Genomic DNA, 19,151 nt, shown 5'->3' with positions numbered 1-19,151 from the left:
CTGTAGTCCCCTTCTCCTCCTGCCTTCAATCTTTCCCAGCATCAGGGTCTTTTCAAATGAGTCAGTTCTTCGTATCAGGTGGCCAAAGTACTAGAGTTTCAGCTTCAGCATCAGTCCTTTCAATGAATATTCAGGATTGATTTCCTTGAGGATGGACTGGTTGGATCTCCTTTCAGTCCAGGGCTTCTCCAACACCACAGATCAAAAGCATCAGTTCTTCAGAACTCAGCTTTCTTTATGCTCCAACTCTCACAACCATACATGACAACTGGACAAACCACAGCTTTGACTAGACGGACCTTTGTTGGCAAAGTAATGTCTCTGCTTTTTAATATGCTGTCTAGGTTAGTCATAGCTTTTCTTCCAAGGAGCAAGCGTCTTTTAATTTCATGGCTGCAGTCACCATCTGCAGTGATTTTGGAGGCCCAAAAAATAGTCTCTCACTGTTTCCACTGTTGCCCCATCTATTTGCCATGAAGTGATGGGACCAGATGCCATGATATTAGTTTTCTGAATGGTGAGTTTTAAACCAACTTTTTGACTCTCCTCTTTCACCTTCATCAAGAGGCTCTTTAGTTCTTCGTCTTCTGCCCTAAAAGTGGTGTCATCTGCATATCTGAGGTTATTGATATTTCTCCTGGCAATCTTGATTCCAGCTTGTGCTTCATCCAGTCCAGCGTTTCTCATGATGTACTCTGCATATAAGTTAAATAAGCAGGGTAACAATATACAGCCTTGATGTACTCCTATCCTGATTTGGAACCAGTCTGTTGTTCCATGTCCAGTTCTAACTATTGCTTCCTGACCTGCATACAGATTTCTCAAGAGGCAGGTCAGGTTCTCTGGTATTCCTATCTTTTTAAGAATTTTCCACAGTTTGTTGTGATCCACACAGTCAAAGGCTTTGGCACAGTCAATAAAGCAGATGTTTTTCTGGAACTCTCTTGCTTTTTCCATCAGAATGCTAATATTCTATTCTAAAATATAATATTTTTTCTTAACCATGTTTTGACCACATGGAGCCTGATGCCTCACTAGATCTTTGACACATGAATTAACTGTGTAAACATGAATCTAAAAATGTAAGGAATGGGAAAAAGCAAGGGACACTGGAAGGTTAATTCATTCAAGAGAGGAAGTGTTGACATTTTCTGACTTGAAGAGTAAGGAAGCTGACTAGAGATAATAGGAAGGTAAAAAGACAACTACCCAATTTAATTCACAGGTTGGAAGCTAAATTATTTTCATAAAAACTAAGAAAACTTAAAATAAAAACATAAAAAATTTAATGCCAAATTTAGAAATAAACAGAAATCATTAAACTAATTTATCACTTACTTTATAGGGGAAAGTTATCCAGAAAATAATACAACTGCAGACTTTAAATGTATGAAAACGATAACATTTTATCTCTGTAGGGATAAGAGAAGGGGTTCCCAGGTGGTTCAGTGGAAAGGTATCTATCTACCAATGCAGGAGACGTGAGTTCGATCCTTGGGTGGGGAAGATCCCCTGGAGAAGGAACCAGCTACCCACTCCAGTATTCTTGCCTGGGAAATCCCATGGACAGAGGAGCCTGGTGGGCTACAGTCCGTGGGGTCGCAAAGAGTTAGACACGATTTAGCGACTGAACAACAACAAGAGATAAGAGAACTAAACCATTAATTTACAAATCCAAATAACTATTCTTCTAAAAAATAAATGCTCCCTTTGAGTTGTATGCGTACTCAGTCGTGTGCCTCCAGACACACACACACACCCCCCACAAAATGGAACATTATTCAGCCATTAAAAAAAAAAGAAATACTGCCGTCTGGGACAACATGGATGAACAAGGAGGATATAACACTTAATGGACTAAGTTAGACTGAGAAAGACAAATTTATATGTAAAATCTAAAAGCAGACACAAACAAACAAACAAAACAAGCTCACAGATGCAGAGAACAGATTAGTGGTAGCCAGAGAGAGGGGTGAAGAGCAAAAGAAATGGATGAGAGAGGTCAAAAGGTATAAATTTTCATTTATAAAATAAGTCATGGGTATGTAACGTAGAGTATGGCAACTACAGTTAATAATACTATATTACATATCTGACAGAAGCTAAGAGAGTAAATATTAAAAGCTCTCATAAGAAGAAAAACCTCACAACTATGTAAGGTGACAGATATTAACCAGACTTATGGTGATCACTTCCCAATGTACACAAATAATGAAGCATTATACTATACACCTGACACTAACATATTAAATGTCAATTATACCTCCATTAAAAAAGAGAAAGAGAAAAAAGAGTTGAACTAGAAACCAAAGTAACTTTCTAGCAGGGGAAAAAAATATTACTATACTCAAAGACTCCTTTCTTTAAATAAATGACCTTTACGTACATCCCTACTATTCTTTAATATATTATATCCATGGAAAGGTTTAGCCCTGATTCTCTGAAAAATGAGAAGTATTATTTAGTGCTAAATATCCATGTAAGATTTACCACAAATGCTACCATAAGCTTTTAAAATTAAGACAACAGCCAAAATACAAAATATTAGAGGTTTTCTTAACAAATTACTAAAATTTACTAAATTTACTAACAATTTACTAAAGTATAAAAGAAAGAAACATTCACATTAGCTAAAACTTTACATTTTGTACTAATTATGCTTCTATTGCAACTGCTTACTCTATCTTTGCTAGGAAAAAAAACATTGAAAATAATAGATCATTTTACATAAGTATTTGTGGGATTTTCCATAAAGTTACTTTATATATTCATGCTTTTCAGTACAGACTAGCAAAAAAGAGAACAAATATTAGAGCTTAGCCATATGGTCTTTTCTGTCATTGCAAAAGTACTCTGATATTTGATAAATTTACTGTATGCATGCTTAATTAGTATGGCAAGTATCCTGTATGTCTTCTTACAAGTAAAAAGTCACTAGTGAAATGTTATCATTTGAGTTACTAGAGTTAGTTGAGATTTAGCTTGTTCAATAAACCTTCAAACTTAAAAGAAGATTGATTGCCAGAAACCCATATCTTTAACAGTACGGATAACAAATCACCCACTTATGAAAAATACTCTATTTCTAAGGTAATATAGTTATACCAGCTAAAACCAAGAAAGAAAATCTGTAGTTTCTGGTTTTAAAAAAAAAGCTGATATAAAAATACAGATACACATGAATTGATACAATTATACTTTGCCAATGAGATCATAATGATCAACATAGTACACAACCAAAATAAGAAATCCATCAAAGAACTTAGTTTAAAATTAAGTTTAAAATTACTCAGCCAGGAGCATGGTAGCTCTTCTTGGTCAAGCAACCTAAATTCTAAACAGGTTGAGTCATAAACATCTTTAACACAAAGTAAAATAATTAATTATAAACCTAACTTTAAAAATTTACATTATTAACCAATATAATATAATAGCTTTTATAAGCAGCATAAAAATATACAACTATGCTGCTGCTACTACTACTGCTCCTGCAGCTACTTTTACTACCACCTACCACTTAATAAGCATCCAGATATGCCAGGTACAGTCTAAGCACTTTGTAAAAGTATTAAATTGTTTAATCCTCTAGCAGCTTTGTAAGACAGATACTATACCCATTTAACTATACCCAATTAACAAATGAGAAACTGAAGGAGCAATAGTTTAAAAACTTAATCAAGGTTACAAAAGTAGTAAAGAGCAGAACTGTGATTAAAACCCAGGCTGTCTGATTTGAGTCCACTCTCTTTACCAGTAAAAACCAAAATGAAATTAAAAGTAAAATCACTCTCTATCTTACTTTAGCTATTATCCAATCATAGCTTACTCTAGACTTGATTTCTTTCAACTTTAGGCTTCTACATAATTTTTTCCTTATCTTGATGTTAGAATACTGTTTAGATAGCTCCAGAACTTCTGAGAGGCATTTTAGAGAATATATAATAAAGCAATTAGAGCATCTGCCAGAGCATCAGATTGCTTAGGTAGGATATAATAACTCCACAATTTTCTGCTTTGTGATCTTAGACAAATTACTTCTCAGAGTTTCCTTATCTATAAGATGAGACTAACAGTACCTGCTTCACAGTCATCGTAAGAATTCAATAAGATTCTACCAACAAATACTTAATGGATAACTAATATATACCATATGCTAATCCTCGGTACCAGAATTACTTGTGAAAAAGATTGACATTACATTCTAACAGGGCAAACAGATAATAAACAAGTAGACTAATAAATTCAAACAGTAAGGGCTATGAAGACAATAAGGTACTGTGAAAGAAAATGAACAAGGAAGCATTGGCAGAGACAAACGTAAAGCATATATTATTATTGACAATATTAAAAACTGAGACAACTTCAACTTCCCCCCACTGACAACTTCCCCCCACCCCAACTTAGTATTTTCAAGAATTTAAAAGAAGGCTCTTTGAGGGCAGGGATTATGCTATTGATTCACTCAGTCTACAACTAGGGTCCTAGCACTAGGTTAGGAGCTTGAAACAGAAGTGAATAAAGCACTCATAGTCTTCAAGGAGGTCTCAATCTACTAGAGAACCTGGTGTTGTCTGTAACTGAACCCAGAGCCAGTGGAGAAGATATGAAGAGTAATAAGGTAAGTGTCAAAAACTGAGAAATGCAAGGAACATTCCAGATGAGAATCTAACTCAAAACTGGAAACACCAAGGAAGGCTTCCTGAAGAATTAGGAGAAGTCAGTCAAAACAGAGTGGGAAGGAGGAGAAAGAGCAAAAGAATACAAAAAGTTTATAAAGGCTTAAAGTCCATACAAGTAAACAGGAGCTTTATAAGCCATCTAAACACTTTTGGAATTTGCCAATGAGAGTTGTTTCATCCTTTACTCGAAAAAAAAAAAAAAATACAGGCTATATGAAACAATAGTTTTAAGATACAGGACATCGGGTAAGGAAGAGTTATCCCTGAGGGATGGGAAACAAAGGAGATTAAGCCTTATGATTGTTTCAGCTTGTTGTGCTGAGAGTCTCCAGGCTGTGGCACGAGAAAGGGAAACCTAGACACAACCCAGCAAACTAAAGCTGAAGAGACGTCACTGAGAGTTCAGGGAGATCAAGAAGATTAAAGTTCTCAGGCAAGAATACCAGAAAGGAGACAGCTGCACAGAGAATGAACTCCAGAGGTCTGCAGAAGGACCTCTCAAGTATCTAGTAGAGTACTGACCAGCACACGCCAATGAGGAGACAATCTAAGAGAGCAGCAAGAACCACCTGAAATGAGACACGTAGAGCGTGGAACAGTGCCTGTCCCCACCGCTAGGCTAGAAAACGTCTTAATTCATGAAGCATGATTAGGTAGAGGATTCAAAAAGAGCTAGCCTCTACTGAGGTAGCCCAAAACTAAACCCTGATCAAGTCCTCCCTAACAAATCTTAAAAGCAAGACCCAAAAGGATCAAGACGATTCCAAGTAATAACTGCATCCCAGAACAAAAGTCAAGAGGGTTTGTAGAAATACAATATCCAGTATTTGGCAAGGGAAAATTCACAATATTTGGAATTCAATAAAAAAAATTACCAGGCATGATTCCACTCATATAAAACTATGGCAATGAAAACTAGTCAATAGTGACTGAAAAAAAAAAAATCTGTGATTGCCTAAGGATGGTGAGGAGAAAAATGTCCACTGGTCTGTCTTGCATTTGGATGAATCTTTTCCAGGCATCATTTTGTAATATCATAAACAGGTCATTTTGAAAACATTTGGTATACTGATTTTACAGATCTTACAAATAAATGTTAATACATTTCATTATATAATATCAAAAAGTCACATATATAACATCACCACCAATAAATATCATCAGAAAAGTCTTTTAAGTATCAGAAAACTGCTAATCTCACAGTAGTATATACAATTTTTCAGATTCTGATTTTTCACTTGAAAGGTCAAATTTTATCAGGCCCACTTTATTTTCAAGAATCACCGTAGTCTGTCAGTTAATTTTTGAAGTAAAAACAATGTTCTGTGAAAAATGTGACTAGTTCAGCTCACAATTCAAACTATCCTACAAGTGTTTTTCTTTAAGATAACCATTCTATTCCCGAATGTGAAAGTGTTTTACAAAAACTATTCTTCACCCAGAATTAAAGTCTTAAGGGTGAAAAATTTAGTAAAATTAGTAACTTTTACTGCTTCATCAAGGACATTCTTAAGTGAAACTGGCTTTTCTTAATTATGCATTAAAGACAGAGAAGAAAATTACTATTAATACACGTTGGTGGCACTATCTTGATTGTGCTAAAGCATCAAGAGTTTTACCAGTCTTTGCTTTTGCACCATCAATGCAAAACTTGAAGACAGTTTAAAAAAAAAAAAAGGTAAGTAACATCTTAACATCACTATGAAAGTACTTCTGACCCCACAGACTGCCTAAAAAAAAAATCTCAGGAATCTCCGGAGTTCCCTGGCCTAATCCTTGAGAACTGATGCCCCAAGAACACTGAAAGACCTTTAGGGAAAAAAAAAAAAAAAGAACTTTAGGATATGGAATTCACAAACATTAGAATGTACAAGAGGGGAAAAAAAAAACTTTCAGCTCTCATTGCAGTCCAATTCTCTTATTTTATAAGTGAAGAAACAGGCACAAAGAGCACAGGTTTCCCATTTCTCACAGCAGCAGACATGCAATAGAACTTAAGACTTCTGAGTTTTTCTCTATTCTTGATTATACTAGTCTTTCTCTTTTTCAAAAATGCATTAACAAATACCACATTTGCCTTCTTTAAACTGAACAATGTCATAAATACATACATTCTGTGGAGACATGGAGTTTGTCTTTCCTAATGGAGAATTGAGTTTTGTGGTCTTTCCTGAAGCAACTTTTGCATCCAAATGGTGTACCTCCTTCTCAAAACAATGACGTTTTCTGATCTGTAAATACAGAACCAAATTGAAGTTTATTGTAAACTAAAAGTTTGATGAGGCTAGTTGTTCTCAAAGATCAAAATAGCTATAGTGTGCACTTTTAGCATTAAAAAAAATTACTATTTCTAACTAGTACTAATCAAGTTTCTAACAAATAGGCACTTTATTACAAGACTTAAATAAAACAGAATACAGTAATACCTCTCAAATTCCAACCAAAATAGCTTTAATTAGAGATGTGTCAAAACTTTGCATTGTAAAATGATCTTCCCATAAAATAGTCCCACCATATAGACACCAGGAATAGCATAATACCAAGTCCAATTACATATCCAATTGGAAAATTAAATAAACATTCAAAGATTATTCTAAATTAAAAAAAAAAAAGAATAAAAAATTTGAATGTAAATATTCATTATTTCCTATATGATAAATTATTTGATTACTATTATTATATTACTTGTTAGATATCTAATAATCCAAACTGTATTTGACTAAGTTTCTTCTATAAATACCACTGTTTTCTTTCCATGTTGGTCCTTTAATGGACCGGAACCTGGTGGTCCGGAGAGTAAGAGAGAGAAAGAGGCTGACATCCCCTGGTTCACGCGGAAAGCCAATAGAGCCCTGTTCTTAGGGCTCGCGCTGCTGCACGTAGGCATCGGGCGCCCTCTCGAGTGGGTGAAGGCACAGCGCGCCTTCTGGAGAGGGTCTTAGAAGCCCGGGCAAGAAAGTGAGCTCAGCGGGCCTCCGCGCTCCAAGGAATTAGCCAGAAATAGAGAGAGAGAGAGAAAGACAGAAAGAATAGAAAGAAAGACAGACATGGGGACCCAAGCTCTGATGGAGCAACGGTGTTTTAATCAACATGGCGTGGGCATGTATACTGCAACGCGATCCCTATCAAAGCGAGAGTTGCAAACAAACACCTTTTACCATATGGCTCATAAAAAGGAAGAGGGTACTTATCACCGTAATGAGAAATGCCTGGATTCCTCAGCCCAAGGAAAGGCATGCCTCTCCTAATTCCTGAATATTCAGGAATTAATAAGGGCCAGAGGGTTCCTGACAGATCCAAAACAGCACACAAGAAGCCTCTTGTTAAATGCTTCCTGACATTTCCAAACTACATGTGCTTTTTCTTACTTGCCAAAAACCTATGTACTCAAACTATGAAGGGGAAAAAAAGCATTTCTACTGATAATTTATTACTATCAAAAAAGAAATGAAAGCCAACAAAATCAAGGAATAAATGTTTTACTTTGAACCCTACTTCACAACATCCAACTGTAAGTACACATTTTGCTGGTAAAAATTTTTAAAGATTCACACTTCATTTGTAATTAGAACTTTTCCAAATATAAAACTAGAAAGTGGATTTATCCTATTTCTAAAAACAAGGTTTAATTACGGAAGTTAAGACTGTACATGGAACAAACTACATAAAAATGCAAACATTTTTTGATTATATTGAATTTAAAAAATAGTTATCTACAATGACATGCTAATTAATTAATAATCTTTATTTGTAACTAAATCTATTAAAATAGTCCAGTCTCCCTACCTCAATGCTATGAACTCTATGAAAAAATATAAGAGTTCAATGCCATGAACTCTATTCACCTATTAAAAGTATATTTCATTTAAAACTTCTAGTAATTTTGGTCTTTAGAAATAAACATATTTTATAATTATTCATAATAAAAACTCAATAAATAAGAGTAATCCTTATCATTACATTAAAACTATCAATATCAAAAATATCTGACCTAAATACTCGTATCAGAGATATTTTGGCCATAAGAAAACACCATTATTAGATAAAAAAACAGAACAGTTAAAAGTACAAAGTAACTCTATTACTATAACATGCCATAAGTAAATGTTTTACTATCAAATTTCTTAAATATAAATAAGCATCATTCAGTTTCACTTTAATGACATGCTACTATGAATAATCTACTATAACAAGCTCCATTGTAATGAATATATAAAATGAAATTACAGTAACTGGTCGTTAAATTTATATCTGACACTATCCAACTAATCTCTACAAATGCCACTGAAAACTTGATTGATACTTGACTACCTTGTTCAGCCATAACTAATGGGATTATTTCACTGCCAAAAGACTGTTTACCTGCTGTGCAGTTTCCAAGGGTCGAATTCTTTTCTTTTCTACTTGAAAATCATCATTTTCGTCTCTGTACATAGATGCCTGCTTCTTAGCAGATAGCTTTGCAGCCAGTGTAGTTTTTTCAGGAGAGTCTTATATAAGAAGTCATAAAAAATTAGTGTAAGTAAATTACATTTAGTCAGTTTTTCCAGGAAAAAAAACTGGAGTTAGGATGTAAGATTTTAATCTGTAAGAATACTGAATCACTATGCTGTACATCTGAAACTAATATAATATTGTAAATAAAGTACACTTCAATCTTTAAAAAGATGTTGACATTTCTAATAACTTCAAAACATACTTTAAAATATGAAATGCTAAACATCTTTAAAATCACTTATTTATCACTCAATTTACTTAACAAAGACAGAGCAAACATTGTAAGAAATGTTTTCAAGAGGAAAAGTCCAGCCTTGATTTTTAATAGGTTTATGCTTTTGTAGACCACTTCCAATAATATGGCTTAAAAAATGTAACTTTAAGAGTCTCTCAAAAACTTTTCATCTGTATAAAAATCTTTCTTTACAGTGCCTTAATGTTTCTTTTCTACTAAAATTCTCTATGATCCTCAGGCTAAAAACACAGTAGAATCAAGCTCCTAAAATCTGTTTTTTAATTCCACAATCCTGAAAGCTCAATCTCATTTATCAGTGACCTCTCAATCACCAAATATTATCCCCATTTTATATATGTGAGCACTAGGTTTTAAAAGAAGTCAAGTAACATGCTCATATCATATGGCAAGTAAAAGGCAAGGCCTGCATGTGACTTGACTCCTGCTCTCTGACTCCAAAATCCATACGCATAACCTCTAGGCATACAGCCAAACATAACACTTTGTCTTCTTGGAACATAACAAACACATTTCCTTTCTCCTTAATTTCTGTAACACCGTTCTTAACTGTTCCTATACAGTGGTTCTCCCTTTCCCTAAAACGTGAGCGTTCTTAAAAGTACCTTCCTTACTCTCTGCTCTTCTCTACACACTCCCCCTCCACTCCCAGAGTTTCAATTCATTTATTCAATATTTATTATATTGAGTCCATATAATTCTAGACACCATGGAAAACAATGAAGAAAAAAGTTCCTGGCCTTAAAAGATTTACAGACTATTAAGGGGAGAAAGCCCTGTGAGCAGCAGGTCCAATCCATTTTCAAAAAAAGAAGTTTGAGTTTGCACAAACACAGAAGTGAATCTATGCCACACAGCATTGGTTTTCAAGCTTTTTCTGAGGAGGACTATATTTTTTAAAGAAATATTGCTTAGGATTTCTAAAATACAATGAAAGGCCTAGAATTTCACTGATCTATTGTCCCTTTCTCCCTATAAGCTATGTTTCTTCCTTAGGCTCTTAGGAACATAGTTTGAAACCCATTATATTCTAAAATCTTAATAGTTCTGCCTTTCATACCTAGGTCTTTAATCTACCTGGTATGAGTTTTTGTGTATAAAGTAGGGCTCCAATTTTAATTTTTTTCTTACAGATATTTAATAGTCAAATGGCAACCCACTCCAGTATTCTTGCCTGGAAAATCCCATGGACGGAGAAGCCTGGCAGGCTGTGATCCACGGGGTCGCAGAGTCAGACATGATTGAGAGGCTTCACTACTTACGGAAAAACCCCTCTGTGCCCTCTGCTCTACACAAGCTCTTCTATTAAAAAAATCAAGTTTCAGCATACATGTAGAATGGAATCTGGGTTCCCTACAATTTTCCACTATGCTAATACCATGCTGTTTTAATTATTATAGCTATATACATATAACGAATCAGGATATCTCACAGGTCACGTCCTCTCACCTCAACCTGCTTCCTGAAAACTGTCTTGGCTGTTCTTAGTCCTTTGCATTCCCATACATATTTTAGAAAACACATGTAATTTTGAGCCCTACAATTTCCTGGCTAACTAGTAAAATAAGCACAAACAAATCTAGACCGGTGATTCTTAACTGGGCTAGTTTTAAGCATCCCAGCCTAGACCGCAGGGCCAGTAGGACACCAGGCAATATCTGGAGACGTGCTTGGTTGTCACAAGCCGGGAGGAGGGTGTGCACTACTGGCATCTAGTGGGCTGAGGCCTGAGAGATGCTTCTGAACATTCCACGATGTGCAGGACAGAATTACCCACAACACAATTATCCCATTCAAAATGGTAATGGTGCCAATGCCGAGAAAGTGTTAGCCGCTCAGTCCGTGTCCAATTTTTTGCAACCCCGTGGACTGTAGCCCTCCAGGCGCCTCTGTCCATGGAATTTTCCAGGCAAGAAGACTAGAGTAGGTTGCCACTCCCTTCCCCAAATAAACCAAGGGGCAAGTTGGTAGGACTCATTAAAGGCTATGGAACATCTACCAAAAACAATAATCCAGTTTTAGAAAAACTAAACTGCCATGTGCCAAATACGATTAACTCCAATTCATGAAAAAAAATTATATCATATGCATACACAAAAAGGCTTATCTTCCTAGTCTTTATAGTAGGGGAGTTTGCAAGAAGCTTACCAAAGGTGTTAAATCTTTAAAATAAAAGGTTATAAAGAAATTAAGTATATTCAGCATATACTTAAAACAACAACAAATCCTGGAAATCAGTAAGAGACAACCCAAAAGAAAAATGGGCAAACACTTGAAGGGGTAGTTCACTAAAGGGGATATTCAAATGACCAATAAATACATTAAAAGACACTCAATCTCATTAGTTACCAGAGAAATATCAATTAAAACTCACAACACCACCACAAAGGAACCAGAATGGCTAAAATTTAAAAAGACTCAAATATCCAGTGCTAACAAGAATGCTGAACAACATAACTTCCACATACTACTAGATGTAGGGCAAAGGGGTGCAAAATTGGTTCAATCATTTGGAAAATGTTGGTATTATCTACTATAGCTCAACATAAACATACACACAAAAACTAGCAATTCTATTCCAAGTTATATATCTAATAGAAAATATTTACCTATCTGTACCAGAAAGAATAAGAATACTTATAAAAGATCAACAACCAAAATAAGAACCCACCCAAATGTCTAACAATTGTAGAATGGATTAATAAATTATGGCATATAATCTATTACATACCATAAAATAAAGCTATAAGAACCACTACTTTATGCAACAACCCAAATGAATCTCAGAAATATTTTAGGCAAAAGTTGACAGACACAAGAGTACAAATATAATTCCATTTCTATGAAGAAGCAAACTCATCAATGATGACATAGGGAAAATAGCAACTACCTATAATGAGAAAGAATACCAACTGGAAAAGAACATGAGAAGTTCCCCTGGGGTGTTGCTATGTCATATTTTTCATCTAGGTGGTAGTTACTTGAGTGTAATTACTCTATGAAAATTCATCAAGCTATACACTTAGAATTCTGTGTGTTTTTCTATATTTAAGTCACATATTTTTAAAGAATTTACTTAAAAATATAAAGAAAGTATCAGAATATAACCCAGATTTACCCCATCTGATCCTTGAAAAGATTATTCTAAATAACTCTAACTCACAACTATATTAAAACTCAAGTTGTGTAAATATTGAAAATTGACTTTTTACAAAGTTAAAAAAGCAATGCAGCAGATAAAGAACAGCCTTTTTGATAAATGGTGCTGAACAATTAGATATTCATATGCCAAATAAATGAACCTGAATCCATATTCACACCATATACAAGACCTAAAAGTAAAAAGTAGACCTAAAAGTAAAACCTAAAACTAAATTTGATTAAAAAAAGAAACTTGTACTCAAAAATATATAAAGAACTCTTAAAACTTAACAATAAGGAAAAAACAATAGACAAGCAAAAGATTTCAACACAGTTTATGAAAGAAGATATACAAATGGCTAATAAGCACATGAAAAGATGCTCAACATCACAAGTCATTAGGGAAATGCAAAATAAAACCACAGTAAGACACCACTATAAGCTTCTAAGAGTGATGCTGGGAAAGACTGAAGGTGAAAGGAGAGGGGGCGGCAGAGGATGAGATGGTTGGATGGCATCACCCACTCAACAGACACGAATTTGAGCCAACTCCAGGAGAGAGCGGAGGACACAGGAGCCTGGTATGCTGCAGTCCATGGTGTCACAAAGAGGTGGACATGACAGTGACTGAACAACACAATAAGCTTATCAGAATGGCTAAAAAGATTACCACACCACTGTCGGCAAGGACGTAGAGAAATGAGAACTCTCATACACTGCTGGTAGGAATGTAAAACGGCATAACTATTCTGGGAAACAGTTTTGAAGTTTCTTAAAAAGTTAACCGTAAGTGATCCAGTCATTACATTCCTAGATAACTACCCAGGAAAGTAAAAACATATGTCCATAACAATGACTTATAAACAAACGTTCCTAACAGCTTTATTTGTAGTAACAGCCCCGAAACTAGCAACAACTCAGATATACAACAACAGGTGACTGGATAAACAGTTTGCAGGGCTTCCCTCGTGGCTCAGATGGTAAAAGAATCCACCTGCAATGAGGGAGACCCAAGTTTGGGGAGGAAGAATTAGAGGTTGTTTGGGGAAGAAGAATTCAGAGGTGGGAAGGAGGAATAACAAAAGAGCATGAGTAAACTTTTGAAGGTGATAGATATATTCACTACTTTAATGTTGGTGAAAGTTTCAGGGAAATACTCTTACATTAAAGCTCATCCAAATGTACTATTTAAATATATAGTTTGTTATGTCAAGTATATTTCAATAAAGTTATCTTTTTTTAAAAAATTCAGGTTGTACATAAAACAAGCCAGAGTTCTTATAATTAGCTCAAAATCAATTCCATTCTTTCATACAACAGGTATTTAACTAATTACTACCTATATGCCAGGCACTCTGCTAGTTATGCAATGATGAGCAAACGGACAACAGTTCCTGATCTCATGGACTATACAGTCTGCTAGGGGAAGCAGAGATTAATAAAAGATGCGCCCAAACACATGGATGGTATAAGCTGTAGCAAGTGCTATGAAGAAGAGGTACACAGTGAAATGACAGAATATAACAAGGAAACCAAATCTAATCTGATGGAAAGATCAGAATGGCTGCCTTAAAGAGTGATATTTAAGCTGAGAGCTAAAGGAAGAGCAAGTTTACAAGTTAAAGATGGAACCTGACTCGGAAGAGACATTAACACATGCAAAGGAGAAAGCATGACCCTCTGAAGGAACAGAAAGAAAGCCAAGAGAGTTAACAGTCAAAACCGTGTAGACAACACAAGGGGTCACCTCTCCAGCATCTATTCCACTTCCTCGTCCTCATTCCCAACAGAATCACACTTCACTTCAAGCAGCTAACATCCTCTACAGTCAAGTGCTTTAGCGGAAGATGAATCCATCCTTGATTTTAGAAAGTGGATACTGTTTAGACATGAGTCAATCATAGTAACCTCTTTTCTCCCAGCCATTGATTGCCATTAGTTAAGGAATGGCATGAGTGAAAGCAGGAAAGGAGTTATTACATGTTCTAAACAAGAGACGATAGTTTGGACAAGGAGATATCAATGGAGATAGAAATCTATATGGAGGAATAAGGAAGAGCAAAGTATATAGGATGTGTCCCAGGTTTCTGACTTAGGCAAATAATGGTCAATCTTCTCCATACAGTCAAAGCACAAGAAATATCTTTAAATTAATAATCTAATCTTATTGATAATGTATTTCTCTCAAATAAATCTAGTAAGAACTCCCTAAGTAGCTCAAATGGTAAAGAATCTGCCTGCAATGCAGGAGACCTGGGTTTGATCCCTGGGTCAGAAAGATTTAGAGAAGGGCATGGCAACCCACTCCAATATTCTTGCCTGGAGAATTCCATGGACAGAGGAACCTGGTGGGTTATAGTCCATGGGGTCGTAAAGAGTAGGACACGACTGAGCAACTAACACACACACATTTAAGGATCATACTTGAAACATAGCTGATTCTCAGATAGGATACTGGTCTTAGAAGGTCAGGCAAACTTAACAAGAATAAGTGAGGCTAATTAGATTTTGTCTTATGCTTACAGATCAAAATGGTTTATAAAATTCTATCATATAACTAATAATACCTACAAATAACATCAGTTTCTGAGTATCATTAATTTTGCCTTGCCTCCTTTAAAAATGGTTTACGTTAGCAACATGTTTGAATCAATTAAAAGTGAGGCCAAGAAGAAAACAGTCCAAGGATTTCTGACCATTCTATGCATTATTTAAAATAATTCGAGAGAAATCAGGTGGAAATATATAACCAATTATGCTAACCCAATTTATCTACATTAGGTATCAAAACAGTAATAATTAACACTTATCACAGACACCAACAGACCCAGGCACAACATAAACTACCTTGAGAACCTGACAAAGTGCCATTTCTTTCAGAAGGTGGTGTACTTGGAGGGCTGAAATGATACGAAGTTCGCTGGTGCACATCACTGTTTGCAAAATTCTTTGAATGGCACGAACAACAACATGACAATGGTACTTCAGTTTTCTTTCTTAGGCTTTCATCCTCTGGCTTCCCTAAAAATGAAAGAATCTCTAATTAGAAAAACATTAAGTTTTCTTCACAGCTAGGGTACACAATCACCCTTTTTTTGCCCAAGGTTAGGAAGTTTCCCAGGATTAAGACTCTCAAGGCTGAAGTCAGAAAACTACCTGGCAAATCTGGACAAGCTGATCACTCAATCTGCAGCATTGAATGAGGACAGGAGGGAAACACTTATGCCAGAAACATACATAGAGAAGCTAACAACAAATTTACATGATTTAGAAAAATCTAATAATAGTCAAAGATTAATAATGCAACAAAGGCACAACTACTACTGAGATATATTAAAATACTAAGTATACCTAAATCATTCTTAATTACTGCTATTTTCCTAACTGCAGAACTTGAAAGTTCAATATGGTAAATAATAATGTAAACAAAAAAGGGTTAAATCATTCCCACTTATACTTCTATTTCAAAAATCATGTTTCATATCATTTTTGATACCTGTATCAAATACAGTTTAAAGTCAATATTCAAATTAAACAGGTAATTTTTAATACTTAAGTACAATACAAAATTGCAATAGTTCTGCATGTGTGCCTACAGTGTATAAGAATATAATTCGGATATTAAAAAATATGAATAATTTATTTTATTTTCTATATACAGTACTGATATTAGTTTCCCATCTGCACTACATAAATACATTTCCAGAGTCTCCCATTAAAGTTTCATTAACAGATAATCTCATTTTCACCAAAGATAAACATCAGTAAGAAACAAAGTGGACAACCGAAAGCTTATAAAATATTTACTTTTAATTTTTAATAGTCTTACCAGGAGCAAAATTTTTTTTAAAAAACATGTATGTGTGTATATACACACATATATATACACATACATATCCATAGTTAATTTAAAATTCTCCTAATACTTTAAGTCAAAGCCATCTAATTATGAAACTAAAATGTATCCAATATTGTATTTCAGATTTATCATATAAAATGAGTGAGTGAGTGAAGTCGCTCAGTCGTGTCTGACTCTTTGCGACCCCGTGGATTGTAGCCTACTGGGTTCCTCCGTCCATGGGATTCTCCAGGCAAGAATACTGGAGCGGGTTGCCATTTCCTTCTCCAGGGGATTTTCCCCAACCCAGGGATCGAACCCAGGTCTCCCGCATTGGAGGCAGACGCTTTAACCTCTGAGCCACCAGGGAAGCCCATCATATAAAATAGTCTTTCACAAAAGTTAAGTGCTACTTTTTGTTAGTAAATGTGACAGGTATTAGCAAATAAAGCAATGGGAAATAATACGAATCCATAAAAACAATATTACAATAAACCTCTGCTTATGACAGAATTTGCTTTGGCATCCAAACAAACAAAAAGATTTTTCTTTTTCTGTATCCCATTTTCTAATGTTATGAGATAAGCAACACTATTAAAGGATTTATTCAAAAAAAGCAATTATTTGTATATGCTATATAATCATGTCAGCCCCATCTCTTGAATCTTTTACATACAAATTATCCTCTAATTATTTTTATAATCATTCTTTAAGTATTCCAAGGTTCTTATGTATAGTATACTCTGAATCATCAAATAAAGGGCTATCTTACATTCAAAATTATTTTAGGATTAAGTGAATACATTGTGCTAAACTCAAACTCTTTTAGAAGACACAGAACTGATTATAAAGAAATACCTTAAAAGAGAATATTTAAATTAGCTAGGACATGGTTGAATCATTCTGGGTAAAAAGTACTTCATCAGATTTTTTTCAGGACCCAATAGGCAACCTAAAAATATCAACCAGCTACTTACCACTAAGAGACTGCTGCCACGCTAAAGCAGAACAAAGTAAGGCTAAGCTTTTCCCACTTCCTGTGGGGCTCTCCAATAAACAATGCTGCTTGCTGTTTAATCCTCTGACAATCTATGAACACAAAAACAACTTTCTTAATCAATAAACAACACACTTCATTAAAGTCTCTCTTCTTTACAACCACCAGAAGTCTAAGTTGCACACAGTTCAGGGAAAATGGCAACAGCAGCAAGAACTAGAATTTAATTAAATCTGGACTTTATTCCTTTATTTGTTGTTGTTTAGTCACTGAGTCGTGTCTGACTCTTTTGCGACACTAGGGACTGCAGCCTGCCAGGCTCCTCTGTCCATGGGATTTTCCAGGCAAGAATACTGGAGTGAGTTGTCACTTCCCTTCTCCAGGTATCTTCCCAAACCATGTTTCAAACCCATGTTTCCTGCACTGGCAGGTGGGTTCTTTACCATAGAGCTACCAGGGAAGCCCCTGATTCCTTCATATCTCTCCCTAAAATTATGTTAAAGAATATCAAGCACAAAAGAAACAAAAGCAATTGGTGCCTTACTTATGCAAACACCACCATTTCTATAAAACTAGAATACACTAACATCTTCAGTGAAAACTTAATAGAGGACACTGCTGAGAATGTTACAACCACTTTGTGCAGAAATTAAAAATTTCTAGTAAAGTTGAAGATACCCAATTTAATCAATCCAGTCCTAAGTAAATACCTAAAACCTTTCCCAAATGAATATAAGGCAATACGTATAAGTTCATGGCAGCACTGTTTGAAACTGCAAAATAACGTAAACAATCTAAAAGTCTATCAAGAGGAAAATAGGCAAATAAAATTCTAGTATATTAATACAATGGAATAGTATAAGCAATGAAAGGAGTTATCAATCAATAGGGCTACATCTCAGAAATAAGGTTAGACAAGGGAACAAGGTCATGAGGAAGGGAGGGCCTGGTATGCTGCCGCCCTTTCTTCTGCCCTTAGACTCTGCGATGGCCACAGAGCTTCCAACAGTGCTTTGCTGGGACAGAGCAGCAAGGTTCACAACCTCTGTGGTTCACAGGAGCCACTGTGATAAGGGTCCAGGGAGGAATCCACCATTTTCAGTGGAAAACAAGTGGCAATTACTAGTTATGATGACTTTGTACTTTGGATCTCTGTTTGTTTCTCCTTTCTTTATAGTAAGACACCAACTGCTTAAAAAATAATCCATGAAACAAACATGAAAAGGAGCATTTAAAAAAAAACACGAGTTCTTGAACTCAATATACTAGATATGTCTGTAAAAAAACTTATAGCAGAAATCCTTAAAAAGTAATAATAATAATATTAATCTTAAGAAAAAAAACACAAAATCAAGTTCTCCAGAAAGCTGAGTACAATATCATATCACTGTGCAAAGTTTAAAAATACGTAAAGTATATTCAATATTGTTTATGCATACATGTATATGCAATATAAGTATAAAAACATGGCTAGAAGAGAAAAAGAACAAATTCGGGATATTAGTTATCTTCTTACTTGCAAACAAGGTAAGATGGCAAAACGCTAAGATTCAACAAAGCTGGTATGTTGGTTTTACTCAAGTTTGTATATTAATTTTCTATATGATTGAAATATCTCAAAAAAATTATGGTGAAAAATATAGTATTCTATATAAAAAATATATATATATAGTATTCTATATAAAAGATAGTAAATACTTTGTATTTCAAAGTAATTCAGTAAAGCAGTAATTCAGTAAATAGAAG

General features: G+C 34.9%; 2 protein-coding genes across 2 annotated transcripts in view; one reads left to right on the top strand and one right to left on the bottom strand.

The window, feature by feature from the left end:
- Positions 1 to 19,151, bottom strand: part of BRIP1 (BRCA1 interacting helicase 1) — a 194,077-nt gene that overhangs the window by 172,473 nt on the left and 2,453 nt on the right. The window contains exons 3-6 of the mRNA XM_061142691.1: positions 17,386 to 17,497; positions 15,418 to 15,591; positions 9,042 to 9,169; positions 6,791 to 6,910 (exon numbers count right to left, since the gene is read on the bottom strand). Coding sequence (XP_060998674.1) covers positions 6,791 to 6,910; positions 9,042 to 9,169; positions 15,418 to 15,591; positions 17,386 to 17,497 — 534 coding nt within the window. The remainder of the gene's footprint in view (positions 1 to 6,790; positions 6,911 to 9,041; positions 9,170 to 15,417; positions 15,592 to 17,385; positions 17,498 to 19,151) is intronic.
- LOC133056864 (cytochrome c oxidase subunit 7C, mitochondrial-like) lies at positions 13,025 to 18,608 on the top strand. The gene is made up of 2 exons (XM_061142692.1): positions 13,025 to 13,043; positions 18,436 to 18,608. The coding sequence occupies exons 1-2, from the start codon at positions 13,025 to 13,027 to the stop codon at positions 18,606 to 18,608; spliced, it is 192 nt and encodes a 63-aa protein (XP_060998675.1).

This window comes from Dama dama, chromosome 5, assembly GCF_033118175.1.
Source record: "Dama dama isolate Ldn47 chromosome 5, ASM3311817v1, whole genome shotgun sequence".
Classification (NCBI taxonomy): domain Eukaryota; kingdom Metazoa; phylum Chordata; class Mammalia; order Artiodactyla; family Cervidae; genus Dama; species Dama dama.
The sequence above is the reverse complement of the archived record's forward strand: the minus strand, read 5'-3'. Positions and strand labels throughout refer to the sequence as shown.